Below are 15,134 nucleotides of genomic sequence, written 5' to 3'. Positions count from 1 at the left end.
CCCGGACCGGGGCACGAACCCGCGTCCCCTGCATCGGCAGGCGGACTCTCAACCACTGCGCCACCAGGGAAGCCCATGTCCTGTCTCTTTTTTAATAGTTTCCCCCTGTATTACCAGTCCGGGCCAGACCAGTCTGTGTGTGGAAGAGGTCTGTACGGTGGTAGCACATGGAAATTTGCTGTGGCGGCAGCAGCCCACGCTGTGCCTTCTTTACCTGTTGACCTTGAGCCTCAGGTTCTCTGATGGATCTGCTCAAAGGTGAAAGTAAGAACACACCTGGCATGATTGTTCAGACAGTTACCTGATCAGTGGTTCAAGGGCCCCAACCAGATGATTTCCTCAAGCGCTTCCAGTCTGTATTAATACATAACACGCAGTCTTTCGGGTGCTGCCTGTGAACCTTGGCCACAGGACACCAGCTTCTGGCTCCACTGCATCCCCAGGCCTTAGGGCTGAATGGTTCTATACCACCTGCCGCTTATAATCGAGGAGAGGCCTGGCAAACAGCAATTTGATAAGAATCACACAAAGTTGTGTGGTTATCTTTTAAGTTATAAAAATGCCTGATAAGCAAACATTTCAAATAAATTATGAGAGCAGTTTGGGAACAAATATTTCTTGATAGTAGACAAACAGCATTATTTCTGCCAAATAAAAAGTTTATTTGCTTATGTGTCCACTTTAGAAGGGCACTGTTTCTAAAACAACCAGACCTACTTAGTGCCCTTGAAAGACATCAGGGACAGATGGAAAATTCAATATCATGTCGGCATATTTTGTGTGGTTTTTCTGAAAATCTTTAAGGGGTAACTTTGTGACTGGCAGGTGAGTACCTGTCATATAATCCAAGCACAATACATTCCTGAAGGATTTAAGAGTGACTATAAAATAGCTGACTCCTGTTGCAAATTGTCACCCAATCCTCTAAGCTTCAGTCCTCAGACATTCAAGCCACCTCAGAGCGTCAGGAATAGTGCAACCTAGTGAATTAATAATGTGGCTTCATGTCCCAGCTCTGCCACCGCACCCCTCAACCTTCTTTCTCCAAACACTGGCCAATTCCAAGCTAACACTTTGTGAAATCAGAGAAGATGAGAAACTGAGAAGGGGCAGGCAAGCCCGCTGGTCAGTAGGGCAATTCCTCTAGAATGTGATATTCACTGCCTACCATCGGTGTGCAGAATCAAGCGGAAACTAAATGCCCCAGGCTGATGTTAGAATATATTTATTGCTACATTTATATACAGTTATACAAACAGCCGAGACAGGAGAGGGAGTATTGCAACAATTTCTCCAGATGCCACAGATGTGTGCCAGGAAACAGAGCTGCATACCACTGATTTTGCTCTCAGTTCGAAGCCCAAAATAAGTCACATACATTTTTTTTAAGTGGAAAGTTCTTGGAAATTCTCTCCACATATCCCTCTTTACAAGCTAGTCATGCAGAAAACAAGTGGGTTCTCAGAAGCCTGGGCCTTCAGGCATCTGTTGCGGGGATGGTGCCTTGAAGACAGGATGCAGAGGATGCTGGCTGAGGACTGCCGGGTGCAGTGCCGAGTTCCCACGTCCTGGCCCGTCTCTCTAAGGTCTGTCCCTAGGAAAGGCAATCGAGAGGGGTGAGGAGAGAGACAGAATAGCAAGAAAGGGAAAACCAACAGTCGACTGAGGTGTGGAAAGAACCATCAACAAGAGCCCTGATTGAGGGAACATTCATCCATCGGGTTTCAGCTGAGATTATGGACTTTGGGGGATACAGACATTCAGAACATCAGGCATGTCTTAGTACGACCTTATCCTAAAGCTCGCCATGTGCGTCAGATGCCAGGGACCTGCGTGAAGACACAGAAAGTGAACAGGAAAGTTAGGCAAGAAAGAAGAAAACTGAACTTTTAAATATTACCATGATAGGGTTGAAAAGGGCATGACCCTGATCACCTTTCCAGTAACTTGTAGCCAAGACAAGAGTTTACTACTGAATTATGAAGGGGGATGGAATGTCGCCAAGGAAACACGATGACATACAAATTGCATCAAAACAAAGGTGGTTCCACAGGCTCTACACTCTGACCTCAGCCTTGCTAAAACTATTTTTGGTCTCAAAAGGAATCTAACATGGTAGATATTGCAATGTTCAGATCCAGAATCATGATGTGGATATGAGATCATGGTATAAACATACTCCCCTTCATGTCACAGTCTTATAAGCCTTTGTGACGTGAATCACAAGAGAAGTAAGCAGCCTGTGAGGCAGGTGTCCCCAAGGAACTGGTCACCTTATTTACACCAGCTCTGTCTTACCCACCTCAGGCTACTTCCTCCTCAACCCCCCAACCCCAGGGTGTAGGAAAGAAGGTCATCAGATCAGGTCTAACTCAGCCTCCTAAGCTAAAATCAGCCTAGCACCTCAGAGAAATGACAAGGCCTGAAGGTTGAAAGCAAGAAGCCTGTGGGTCTGGATGCACCAGACAACCAGAGGCCTTTGGGGTTGATTCATGATTTGGATACAGCCTGACACCCGAGGCTGTAGGGTATTCTATCCCTGAAGAAACCAGCCAGCTGCAGTTCGTCCATGGCTATCCACGTAATTCCTCACCACCATAATCTCGCGGGCCTGCCCAATCACAAGCAAGAGGGTGAGGATTCTGATGGAGAAACCCTCAGGACAGTGGGAGTAGGAGGATTCTGATGGAGAAACCCTCAGGACAGTGGGAGTAGGACCGGAAAACTGTCTAAAGTTCCTGTCTTTTTTCTTGGGTCAATAACACTACAATCAACTAAGGAGGGGGGGCCCAGCTGTTCTGAGGCTGTCAACTATGTGACTTTTCAAGCTGAAGGATGCAGCGACTGCCAACTCCCTTGATCCTTTAATAAATTCATCTTTGGACAATTCAAAACCTCTGTCATTTGATCTTGACTTTTCTGGTAAGTCATGCAGAAACTTTCTTTTCCTACTTCTGATGGCAACAACAGAGTCAAACTCACTCCAAGGATTTGCTCTAAAAAGCAAAAACACTAAGGGTGAAAACCAATGAGGAAAAATTGCAAAACATCAGGCAAATTTCAGTTGGAAGGATCTTACCAATCAGCAAACAAAATAGAAAGAGTTACATAAATGCCTGCACTGGAAGAAATGATTTAAAGATGAATAGCTAAGAACAGTATTGTTTGTGGCAATCTATGGATCATTAAGAACATGTTTTAACCAAGGATTTTAGCTCAAATATCAAGAATAAGATTAACTGGATTCTATGGAGTCACAAACACCCCTTTCAAAACGAGTGAAAGCAAACAATGATGGATGTGTCACAAGGACTTCAAGTGGATTTTGAAACAATGAAAATATTTTGGTGATGTCATGGAATGTCAGAGATTCTTGCATGACCTTAAACTTGTTTCACAGCAGACCAAAAGTCAAGGTCATTAAAAAGAATGCAATAATGCCATTTGCAGCAACATGGATGGACCTAGAGATTATCATACTAAGTGAAGTCAAGTCAGACAGAGAAAGACAAATACCATACGACATCATTTATATGTGGAATCTAAAATATGATACGAATGAACCTATCTACAAAACAGAAGCAGACTCACAGACATAGAGAACAGACTTGTGGTTGCCAAGGGCGAGGGGGGGTGGGCAGGGAAGTACTGGAAGTTTGGGATTAGAAAATAAAGAAATACAGAAATAAAGTCAAGGCCAAAGAAGCAAATCATTTCTAAAAGTTCCCCAGCCTAAGTGAACATATATCACCATTTTTCTATGTCACATGAAAAGAACCTCAAAAATAATATTGTTATAACAGAGTTATTCCACATTTTAAAGTGTTATCTAAAATATATTCCCATATAGCTAGAGATTGGTTTATAGAATTGTGGGAGGTTTAATCAGCAAGTTGGGGGAACTCAAATGTACCATTCAAGATCTACAAGATAAACCACATGGCTGTAGTTTTATTTAGAAATGGGATGGGTCAAAAAATCAATTAAAGAACTTTGAAACAACCTCTTATCATGGTAATCACGTTGATCAACGATTTTTAAATATTTCCAAATTGAGATCAATGCATAATACTAACCTGGCTTACGAACCAATTCTGGATTTTTTCTACTTAATATATAGGTATGGCACTTCATTTTTAAGTAGATCTGAACATTTTTTTAAATAAGAAAAAAAAAAAACCTTCTGGCAGCAGACAAGTGTCGTATGTGTGAGCCTGCACTCTAACACTCTACATCAAGGGGGTTCTTTCACAAAGGTAAGTGAACAGTCTAAAGCAGCACGTCTAATCAGCTCACCAAGATTATAGGTAAACTTTCATTTTAATAAACTCTATCTGACCTCAGTGTTCTTGATTGGCAAAGAGCCAAAGAGATGCAAACAACTGAAAAAAAATCTGGAGGGGGTGGGATTAGGTGCTGTAATGGTAGGGCTGGCTCTGGGTCAGCTCTTTTGACTGGCATTTCACTAGATGAAAGGCTCTGGGCTGTGGATTAACAGATTCAGGTTTTACGGGGTCCCGCCAGCATTTTTGCAGTGGAGAGGGTATGGCAGGTCTAATGGGAAGGTGGGCTAGCCCTGGTCAAGGCTGCCAGCTGTACTTACCCAGTGAGGGAGGGAGCCTTCTTCCTAACTGTTACATTTGCTTTATACTGCTTTGGCAAGAACGCATCTGGAACAATGCATACAGTTTGGGTCCCCACCTTTTAAAAAAGACATCAAAAGGTTAGAAAGCATTTAGAACACAGAAGGAAGCCAAATACTGTAGTACAGAAGCCAGAAGCACCCCTGTCACCTTGCATTATGTAGAGCCTTCTACGTAACCAAATTGCCAAAGTAATCTCCTTCCTAATCTTTAACCTCTAACTTTTCTTTTTCAATCACTTTTGAATCTCCACTATTACAATGTGGAAATAAGAATAACTTTAAATCTCCCTTTTGAAAAGATGCTAGAATTCTAATAGTTGCAGCAGCTCTGTACAAACTAGTCATTTTCATAAGACTACCAGATCTCAAAGCCATCAAAATCTTTTTAAGTATTAGAGTAATGCTGAAGATCAGATTTTATATTTTGAGGTTCTCTCTTGATTAAAATATCTTTCAGGCACCAACCAGACTTAGTACCAAAATACTTCCTGGTGCCTACTTTAAAATCAACACTTGCTATCTATGAATAAAGCAAAGGCTCAATATACCTGCCTACTAAGACTACGGTGAGTAAGACAAACACACAATCAAAACCACCTCCCCTGCAGCCATGTTAGCATTGCAGCGGCTAAAGAGATCAATTTCAGCCCTACTTTCTCTGTTCTGTCTTCTTCAGCTGACTCACCTGCCATTCTCAGACATAGCCCTTAGAGACACCAAAGACAAAGTCACAATTAACTCCAAAAACAAATTGCTAAACCAATGAAGCTTATACATGTGTTAGTTTTCTGACTGGGGAGAATATTTTTACAGTATTTTCTATGCTTGAGAGTTAAGCAATTGGAAATGGTAATCTCTATCTTATAAATGGGTTACATATCAAAAGGGCATCTGTGGTGGGCTGTTTCCTATGGAAACCATGTTATAGATGATTAGTTTGGTTTCCAAGCAGTTTAATGCATAATGAAAAACTGAGTCTTGCAGCAAAATACAGCAGAACCCTCACATTTTGATAAAGGAACACTGAAACAAAGCAGTTTTATAATTTTTCCTTAATAGTGAACTTTGATGTTAAATGGGCAGAATTAATTAGAAAGTGACTAAGTAGTACTTGAATTTAAGAACACTTTAAAGAGAATTTTAAGTATTTTCAAGGCCTTTGAAGGTTAGCAGAGCTGGCACTTTATTGTACCAATTGTCATTTTAAAATGTATTGCTGTATCTTTTACCCTAGTAACCAGCACTATTCTCATCATTCTTAACCATAATTGAGGTAGATTTGCAGTACCCATAAAGGAACAAAAGGGGAGAGAGAAGAAAAAGGAAGGAAAAGAGATTGGCAGGAGTATACTGAAAAATATTTGGAGGAGCAAGAGAAAGGAGGATGGGGGAGTAAAGTGAATAAAAATTAAGGTATAAGAGAGAAAATAAAGTTAAATGAGGGGTTACAGTGGTAACAGAGGAAACTACATGCAGTTGCCTAAAAGAAAGGTAGCAGAGACATCATCAGAAATGTTGAAAGTTTGCCACCAGGTGGCGCCATGAAATTAAAATACCTCTAGAAAACAGCAACCCTTGTTGGAGGGGTGGTGAGTGGAAGATACATACAAATCAGAGGGGCAGGATATTCACAATACAGGTGACTCAGTGTTCGTGGAGTGCCAAACCACAGGTTAGGACATACATCATATCAAGTTATCCCAGGAACGAAACTTGGTTTAATATTAGAAATATCTATTAATTCAATATGTTAACAGACAAAAAAGCATACACATATTATCACAACATACACAGAATTTGCATTTGATACATTTTAAACACCCTTTTGATTTTTAAAAAAACTCTTAGAAAAACAGGTGTATATATATAAAAGAAAGTTTCATTAACCTGATAAAGGTCATCTGCCAAAACAGCAAACTTATGTCATGGCACATGTTAGAAGCATTCTTATTAAATCAGAAATGAGGTGCACTTATGTTCAACATTGTACTGAAAGCTTTAGTCAAATCAACTCAGTAAGATAAGGAAAAGAAGTAAGTTATATGGATTGAGAAGACAAAGAACTGTATTAATTGTAGATGACTATTTATGTAGAAAGGCTTCACAAATTATGAGAAAAAATAAGAATTGAGCAAGGTTCTTGAATATAAGGTCAGCAAACAAAAATCAACTTCATTTTTATATATCAGCCACCAATAGTTTTAAAATTAACTACTAAAGAGATAGTAAAAATAAGATGCTTAATAATAAATCTAACAAAAGAAATAGATGATCTAAATGGAAAAATTTTAACTTTACTGAGAAGTATTAAGGAAGACATAACTAAATGGAGAGATATTACATATTCATGACTAGGAATACTTAAATATTGTACAGATATAATTTTTTTCCAAATTAATCTATTAATACATTTCTATCAAAACAAGGTGGAGAAACTTTTAAAGAAAACAGGAAATAAGAAGTCACTTCAAAGAGGAGACATGAAAGGCCCATAAATTTAAGAAAAATTCTGAACTATATTAGTAATCAAGACAATGCAAACTAAAAGCACATTTTAAACCTATCAAATTGGCAGAAAGTTAAAAAAGCTAGTGATATTCAAGTGTGTTGAAGTCAGTGTGGGTATATCCTTCCTTTGGAAAACAAGTTGCTGGTTACACAGAAAAGTTGAAATGCCCCTGTAACTGAACAATTCCCCTCTCTAGGTAGAGATACTGTTGCTCACACTACTAGGAAATATGTTCAAGAAGATTTCAGGCTATATTGTTTGTAAAATAAAAAATACTAGAAACAATCCAAGTGTCCATTATCAGGGGAGTGGATAAATTATAGTGCATTCATAAAACAGACACCCTCACAGCAGCGAAAATGAATGAACCACGACCTCATTCATCAAAATGGATGTGTATGTGCGCATGTATGTAAAGTAGGCATGCAAAAGGAGACATTATATTGTGGGTACAAACAGTTAAAATCAAAGAAGAGGGAGACATGATAGAGGAGGAATACAGAATGCCAAAGTTACCACCAATGTACTATTTTAAAACGGATGCATGAGTACTTATATATATATTTACATGTATAATACTACATAAGAATATATACTATATATAATAACAGATTTCTTTATATTTCTCCTAGACACTGTTGTAAAACAATCTCTAGTTTGTAAATGTTTAAAACTTTCAGAAATTGATGGAGGAAAAATACTACAATAGACAGGGAAGTTATAAATTTTGTTCCAATTATCTTTGGTCTTTGAACCATTAGAATTTTGAAGGTCTCAAATCATCTAGGTAGAGAAGTCAATAGCTACTCCAAGGACACTGAGTAAAAGAAGCAACTGTATTATTCCCACTGTGTCTGACACCCTCATCTCTAAATAAGTGATTCTCAAAGTGTGGTCCCAGAACAGCAGCATTAGCCTCACCTGTTAAAAATCCAAGTTCCTAGGCACCATGTAGACTTACTGAATCAGAAACTTCAGGAGGAGCCCTGCAATCTGCATTTTAACAAAGTCTGCAGGTGATAATAATGTATGCTAGTTTGAGAACCACTGCTAGAAGTTTCTCAAATGTGTAGGGAAATCTCTTTGTTACTACAAAATAAGACCCCTCTACCATGAAATATACAATCTAGACAGCTGAGAAAGCCACACCGCTGGCCCTTGGAAGAACGTAACTGTTTTTAAAATCCTTTAATTCAGAGGTCAGCAAACTATAGCTCATGGACCAAATCCAGCTCCCCATCTGTTTTTGTAAAGACCATGATTTAAAAATTAAAAGAAGATAATTTTATGACATATAAAACTGTATGAAAAAATAAAAAATAAAATAAAATTGTATGAAAGTCGGATTTCAGTGTCCATGAATGAAGTTTTACTGGAAGGCAGGCAGCCAGGCTCCTTCACTTACATACGCCCATGGCTGCTCTTTTGCCAAAACAGCAGGGCTGTGTACTTGTGACAGAAACTATTTGGCACGCAAAGTTGAAAATATTTAATATCTGGACCTACCCTTAGAGAAAAAGTTTGCCAACTCCTACTTTATTCAGTAATTACAATCTACTAACCTTGAAGCAAAATATAATCATAGTGATTTCCTCTTAAATGTACAATTTTCCTTTTAATTCCACAGGCAAAAATCTAATAGTTTAAAAGAATTCTTAGGAAAGTCAAAGCAGAACCATTTTTATCTACAAGGTAAATCAAATAACCCACACAGAGCATCTGGAGAAAGTTGTTAATTATGCTACTTTCTCTCTGTCTTCAATATTGTAATGTGACAAAAAAAATGACTGGTGAATTTTAATGAAATACTCCATCACATTTAGTTCTGTAAACTAGTTTAGCAATCTCCTCCACAGGCATTTCCTCAGGTGTTTCACTTAAACTGTGAGCCTGTCTCAAGGCTGCACTGTGACTTATTTCTCAGGCCTCAAGCTGTGGCCACCTTCCTCCCTGGCTCTGTCCCAGGCTGAAACTCTCCAGGCAATCTGATCCTCAACCTCCTGAATTTTTTCTAGACCAAGTTCAGTTCTTATCACTGAAGTCCTGCTCACCAAATTTCTGAAATATTTTATTTAACATCTATTAACTAACTCAAACAGTCTATTTCTATACATATCCATCTTCACTTCTCAAATTGCATTTTTTTCTAGATTTCTAAGATCCCTTGAGCACAGACCCTTCATTTGATTTCGAGGGCTTTAACACTCAATAAAAAGAAAAGGATGCTTTCTCACCCCCATGGTATAAATCGTATATTTCAACTTCAAATCTTTAAGCTATACTCACCTTTTCTTGAAAATGAGAGCACTAAACTCTTCACAGGTTGGCGTTACTAGCCCACACCAAACAGTGGAATAAGCCTGGTCCCCAATTTGATGGGGTTTGATCTCCAGGTCACTGTTACTCTGTATTCAACATAATATTTAGAGCATTCTTCTTTGGCCTCTAAACTAATGAATACATTCACTTTAAGTTATGCAGACAAGAAAATCCTCTGAAGGGCACCGCCATGTAAACGTGTCTCAATTGGAAAGTTGGCGTTTTGTAGTTTTTAAAAAAGGGTGGGGGGAAGATTTCAATTCAAAGAAACCCAAACCCAAATGCAGACTCTGCCACTCTGGTGGCCTTTGGGCAGGTTACTGAACTCTAAAATGGGATAGTGCACCTACCTCCAAGGATACCTGCAGCATTTATGATATCTTTGTACAGATTAGGAAAGTGTGTCCCTTCCTCCAGGCACAGGTGGGGTCCCAAGGTGCACGCTTATCTGGTACACACTAAATTTGTAGGTCTGTCCCTCCACTTCTGCCACTATGCTTGTGTGAGCTCCTTGAGATTTGGCTCCTTTCCAACTTCAACTCACAAATAACTCTCTCCTGGGCTCACTTAGCTCTGGACATACTGCCCTCCTTCCAGTTCCTTGAACCAGTAAGCCCTTTCTTGCCTCAAGGTCTTTGCATATGCTGTTCTCTCTACCTGGAATGCTTTAAAGCGAATCTTGTAAACTGGTGTCCAGTGGGCCACTTCCAAGAGAGCAGATATATTATTTGGCTTGCAAAACATTATCTAAAATTTTTTAAATAGCTGACGTGTAAAATTTGAGAGACTTCACATAAAATTACATTTCTACTTAAATATTTAAAGCATTATTCTTTGGATGCTTTTTTAAAAAAGCTGTTTGCTGGCTTATCTTGGAAAATCAAAATAGCACTGCTTTGAGGAGCTGCCACCCTCTTTAGACCCGGCGTGAAGATTCCCCCACCAGGCCCAGTGTGCTCATTTGATCCTTCTGGGCATTTGCATTTGCCATCTTGATTTAAATTTAAAAAGCTAGGCTTCTCTTTTTTCAGGTGGCAACTTATATGCCAGTTCCTCACAGAGACTTTTTCCGACCTTCCTATCCCCGATTATCATCCTATTTTCCCCAACTCAGTCCGTTGTTTCTTTCACAGCATTGATACAAGTCTGCTGCTTTTATAGGTCAAAGATGGTTGAATATTAGCAATTATACATGATTCAATCTAATACGATTCACAACTTTTAAATTATTCTGCATGTGTTTCATGACTTACCATAGAAAGTAAGTCCATTAATAAGGATCTAGTCTTCTTCACTATTATATTCTCAATGATTAGTAGGTAAACAGTACCTGGAAGGTACTAGGCACTAAAATATTTGGATGAATAAATGCAAGGACTCCTCCTACCAAAAGTTCCTTAGTAGCTCCAGAACATACACAAAACCCATTTTTACCTATCCTGAGGTACCTAGAAGTAGCCCAAGTTATAAGTGGACTTTCCTAACCCACAGCCCAAGGCAGTCCTACTATCCCCTGCTCAACTCTAGAGCTGGCTTTAGGCCCAGACTTCCATCAGCCTCTGCTTACATAGCTGACACCCCTGGTTCTAGCACTGGAAATTACTCCTAAGGTATGACTTTTTCCTGGAACCCCTGTGCAAACCAGCATTGAGACCACCATTGGACATCCACTGAGATGTTCCCTCAGCCCTAAAGGGAAGCTGGGGGAAAACTGTACGTGTTCCTGAGATAAATGCTGACAATTGCAATAACCTCTACATCCTTGGAGATGTTAGCAAGGGGTCTGTTGTTCCCCAGATCTTTGTATGTATCTCTTGTCTACTTGTCTGTCACACTATATCTTAACTCTTCGTTTCTTCCTCTAGACTATGAAAGTTTTTAAAAATTATTTATGAATCCTCAGGACCTAACTTCAAGTACTTAACAAGTGCTTAGTGAATGAAATTATTTGAATGGATTAAATCATTCAAATGCTACATGGTGCACCCCTAAAAGGTAAACATGCATACAGATTTTCACTTACTAGGTACAATTTCATGGACTGGAGCAGGGCTGTGGGGTGGGGTTCATGCCAGTGTCAGCTTCAGACATCTGGAGCTGACGGAGGACACTACTAGAAAGAGCACTTTCCTGTTCTGTGTTTGTGGAAAACACTTCCCAGAAGATACTATACAGTTAAGCTAAGCAAAAAACTAGTCTTAACTCCAAAGCAATTGCTCTCTTCAATGATTTTCTTACTGCCAAAGCCAGTGTACATTGAAACATTATAACAGACCTGTTTCCTATGGCTTTGGTGGTCACCCAGGATGTTTAACTCTGCCCTGTTGTGTTTCTGCAGCTCTTTCCTGAACGTACTCTTCTTGCTTTGGCCAGCCCTTAAATATTGGTGCTCACCAGGGCTCTGTACTAGCTGTTCTTTCCTTACACTTTCTCCTTGGGAACTCTTATGACATCCCATCAGCATTCCAAACTTGTCCAAAAAAAGCATCACAGGCACATCCACACCTCATGATTCTCCAGTGTTTCATAGCACCACCTTCTGAATCTCAAAGTTTATACTTTCTCAGTACAAACAGGTAGTTCCAGCACACTCCAAGTCTTTTTGTGCCTGAAGGTATTTACATACATAGTTCCCACTGTCTGGATAGCCCTCCTATCTTTGCCCCTCACGCCCTCCCACCATTAAGAATAACTCATTCTTAAAGGCTTGGCTTAGGAGTCATCTCCTCCAGGAAGCCTTCCACCAAGACTAGATGCCTTCCTCTGAGCTCCCAGAATTCACCCACCTTATTCATTTAACAAAAAATATTGATCTCTATCATGCACCAGGCATTGCTCGAGGTACTGAGCACATTTCATTGCACAAAACAGCAAAATTCCTGCCCTCATGAAGCTTACATTCCAGTGGGAAAAGACAGATAATAAACAATACAAATAGGTAAAAAAAATATTCAAGTATATATATATTAAAATATTAAAAATATATATAGTGTGTTGGATAGTAAGTGCTATAAAGAAAAATAATTAAGAGACATGGGTAGGGAATACTGGGGAAAGTGTAATTTTAAATAGGGTAGTAAGGGAAGGCCACATTGAGGTGACATTTAAGCAAAATCCTGGAAGTGGCAAGGAAGTGTATCATAAAAATACCTGGGGAGAAAAGGCATTCCAGGCTGACGTAACAGGAGCACTGGCTAGTTTAGAGAATAACAAGGAAGCCAGCTGACCTCAATTCAGTGAGAAAAGCGGGAATCAGCAGATGAGGTCTGAGAATGACAAGGAATCAGATGATCTTGGGCTCTGAATGACCACTGAGAAGGATATAGCTTTTACTGAGATGGAAAAGGTCTGGAGAATTTTTGAGCATGACAGGATCTGACTTACCTTTTTAAGGCTACTGTCTTCATAGACTGTAGAATATCAAGAGAGGAATCCAGAAAATCCATCAGAAGGCTCTAGTAATAATACAAGCAATCCTGGTGTGTGGAACAGGGTGATAGCTGTGGAGGATGTATGAAATGGTCATTTTTTGAATATATTATATATTTTGAATGTTGGGCCAACAGGTTTGTGGTTGGATTGGGTGTGGGTTATGAGAGAAAAAGAAGAATCACATTACAGTCAAGGTTTGGGCCAGACCCACTGAAAGGAGGGAAGACGAAGAGGAAGACTGAGACAGGAGCAAGTGGGCAGGGGGTGGGAGAAGACCTCGAGTTTGGTCTGACATAGCAAGTTTGAGATGCTTATTAGATATCAAAGTGGACATGTTAGGTAGATAGTTGGATATACACATCTGGAGTTCAAGGTAGAGGGTTTTGGCTGGAGATTTGAGTTTTTAGCATACAGATGGTATCTCAAGCAACAACACTGGAGGAGGACACTAAGGGAACCAAGTGTAGATGGGGCAGACCTGGGCCTTGGCACACTCCAACATTAACAGGTTGAGGAGGGAACATTACTTACTCATACACACACATTATTTACTTCGTCTACTGGGAGTAGACCATGAACTCTTTACTGCTCAGAACAAACCATGTCTATTTTATCTCTACATACTTAGCAGAGGGCCTGGCACACACTCAATAAACATATGCTGAGCAATACCATCTAAAGAGAATCACAAATAAAATCCTTAAAAGGCAAGAAGACATAAAAACTGGAATCCAAAGGACTGGAGTATAAATACTAATACCCACAATACTGACAGATGAACAAAAATATTATGAAAAACAAAATGACAGAAGTTAATAAACACCTTTAATATGCCAAGCTGTAAACAAAGTATTCCATGTATATTATTACAGTCAATGCTCATAAAATCTATAGTATTACTCCCATTTATCAGATGAGGAAACTGATGTTCAAAATGGCTGAGTGGCTTCCTAATGTCACACATCTAAGAAAGTGGCCAGGCCACAATTCAAACCCAGATGCAATTAACTCTACATCGTGCTGCTTCACATCTATTCCAAACACTCTAAATGCCAGTCAGACTGCCTGTGTATCTAATGTGCTCTGGACCAATAAAACCTGGATCTAAGTATCTACTGTAAAAAACAAAAACAATGGCTGAAAAAGCAAGAGAATCTGGGAAAGGATCCCTGAACCCTTAGAACGTGGATAACCATGGGCTATGAAGTCCATAATTTCACTTGACAATTTCTGAGTGTGCCTGAAAACCTATGCAGAAACAGCAGGGATCAGAACTCAGGAGCACCAAGCAGCTGAAAGAGCAACAGAGGGATGGTGAACACTACAGACTGAGGACCTAGACTTTATGAGCCTCTCTGGTACATCAGCTTAGAATTTACTGTGAATCTCAGGGAACAGGGGAAGAGAGGGAGACTGCAAACCACTAATATCAGTGTTTCTTCTATCTGATTAACATGAAATATCATTAGCACTTTGAAACTAATTAGGCTGTACCCCCCAAAATATTTGGTGCCCAAGAAAATCACTTAAGAACCAAAAGCTTGTATGTACAAGAGCAATATCTGATCTGAAAAGTGAGGTGTGAAATCAAAGGACATTTTCTTAAAGTCAGAAAGAAAGATCACATAATAGGATGAATTAAGTTGATCTACCTCCTTAAAAATCAAAGAAAACTTCGATATTCTTTGAAATAATTTTCCTGTTGCTTGGTGTCATGGTCGAGTGTTTTGCAATGATCTGAGCTTGTCATTTTCCATTTTAATAAAAGTAAGCAAATGAAAACTCTACACTGAGGAAATGGTGGTACTCAAAGGTAATTAAAAACCAAAAAGCTACCAAAGTACCTTTAGAAAGGTACTGATTTTCTTCTTTTTTAAAAATAGCATTTTCTGATTATAAAATTTGAAGTCAGAGAATTTTTATATACTGGCAGATCTTTTACACTTGAGCCCTCAAAAGTGAAACATTAAAGCCATTAGAGCTATGTCACCTTTTAAACCTGAAATACAGAAAGCCAATTTATGAAAAGGAAAAGTGCCTACTTTTCTTATAAAGGTGCTTCAATAAGCACATACTACTATTTAAATTTTTAAAATGTAAAAAGTGCACCTACATCATTTAAGTAAAAACTTCCTAACACAATATCTTAAACAGGATAAAACAAAAGCAGTGTTTGTTCAACAATACATGGCAGTATTGTATATAAAGCAAAGTAAAAATATAAATGTT

General features: G+C 39.1%; 1 protein-coding gene across 1 annotated transcript in view; it reads right to left on the bottom strand.

Annotated features, from left to right (window-relative positions):
- Positions 1 to 4,634: 4,634 nt before the first annotated feature.
- Positions 4,635 to 15,134, bottom strand: part of RDX (radixin) — a 99,759-nt gene continuing 89,259 nt past the window's right edge. The window contains exon 15 of the mRNA XM_032640165.1: positions 4,635 to 4,701. Within this exon, the coding sequence (XP_032496056.1) occupies positions 4,635 to 4,701 (67 nt within the window). The remainder of the gene's footprint in view (positions 4,702 to 15,134) is intronic.

Source organism: Phocoena sinus, chromosome 8, assembly GCF_008692025.1.
Source record: "Phocoena sinus isolate mPhoSin1 chromosome 8, mPhoSin1.pri, whole genome shotgun sequence".
NCBI classification, from domain to species: Eukaryota; Metazoa; Chordata; class Mammalia; order Artiodactyla; family Phocoenidae; genus Phocoena; species Phocoena sinus.
The sequence above is the reverse complement of the archived record's forward strand: the minus strand, read 5'-3'. Positions and strand labels throughout refer to the sequence as shown.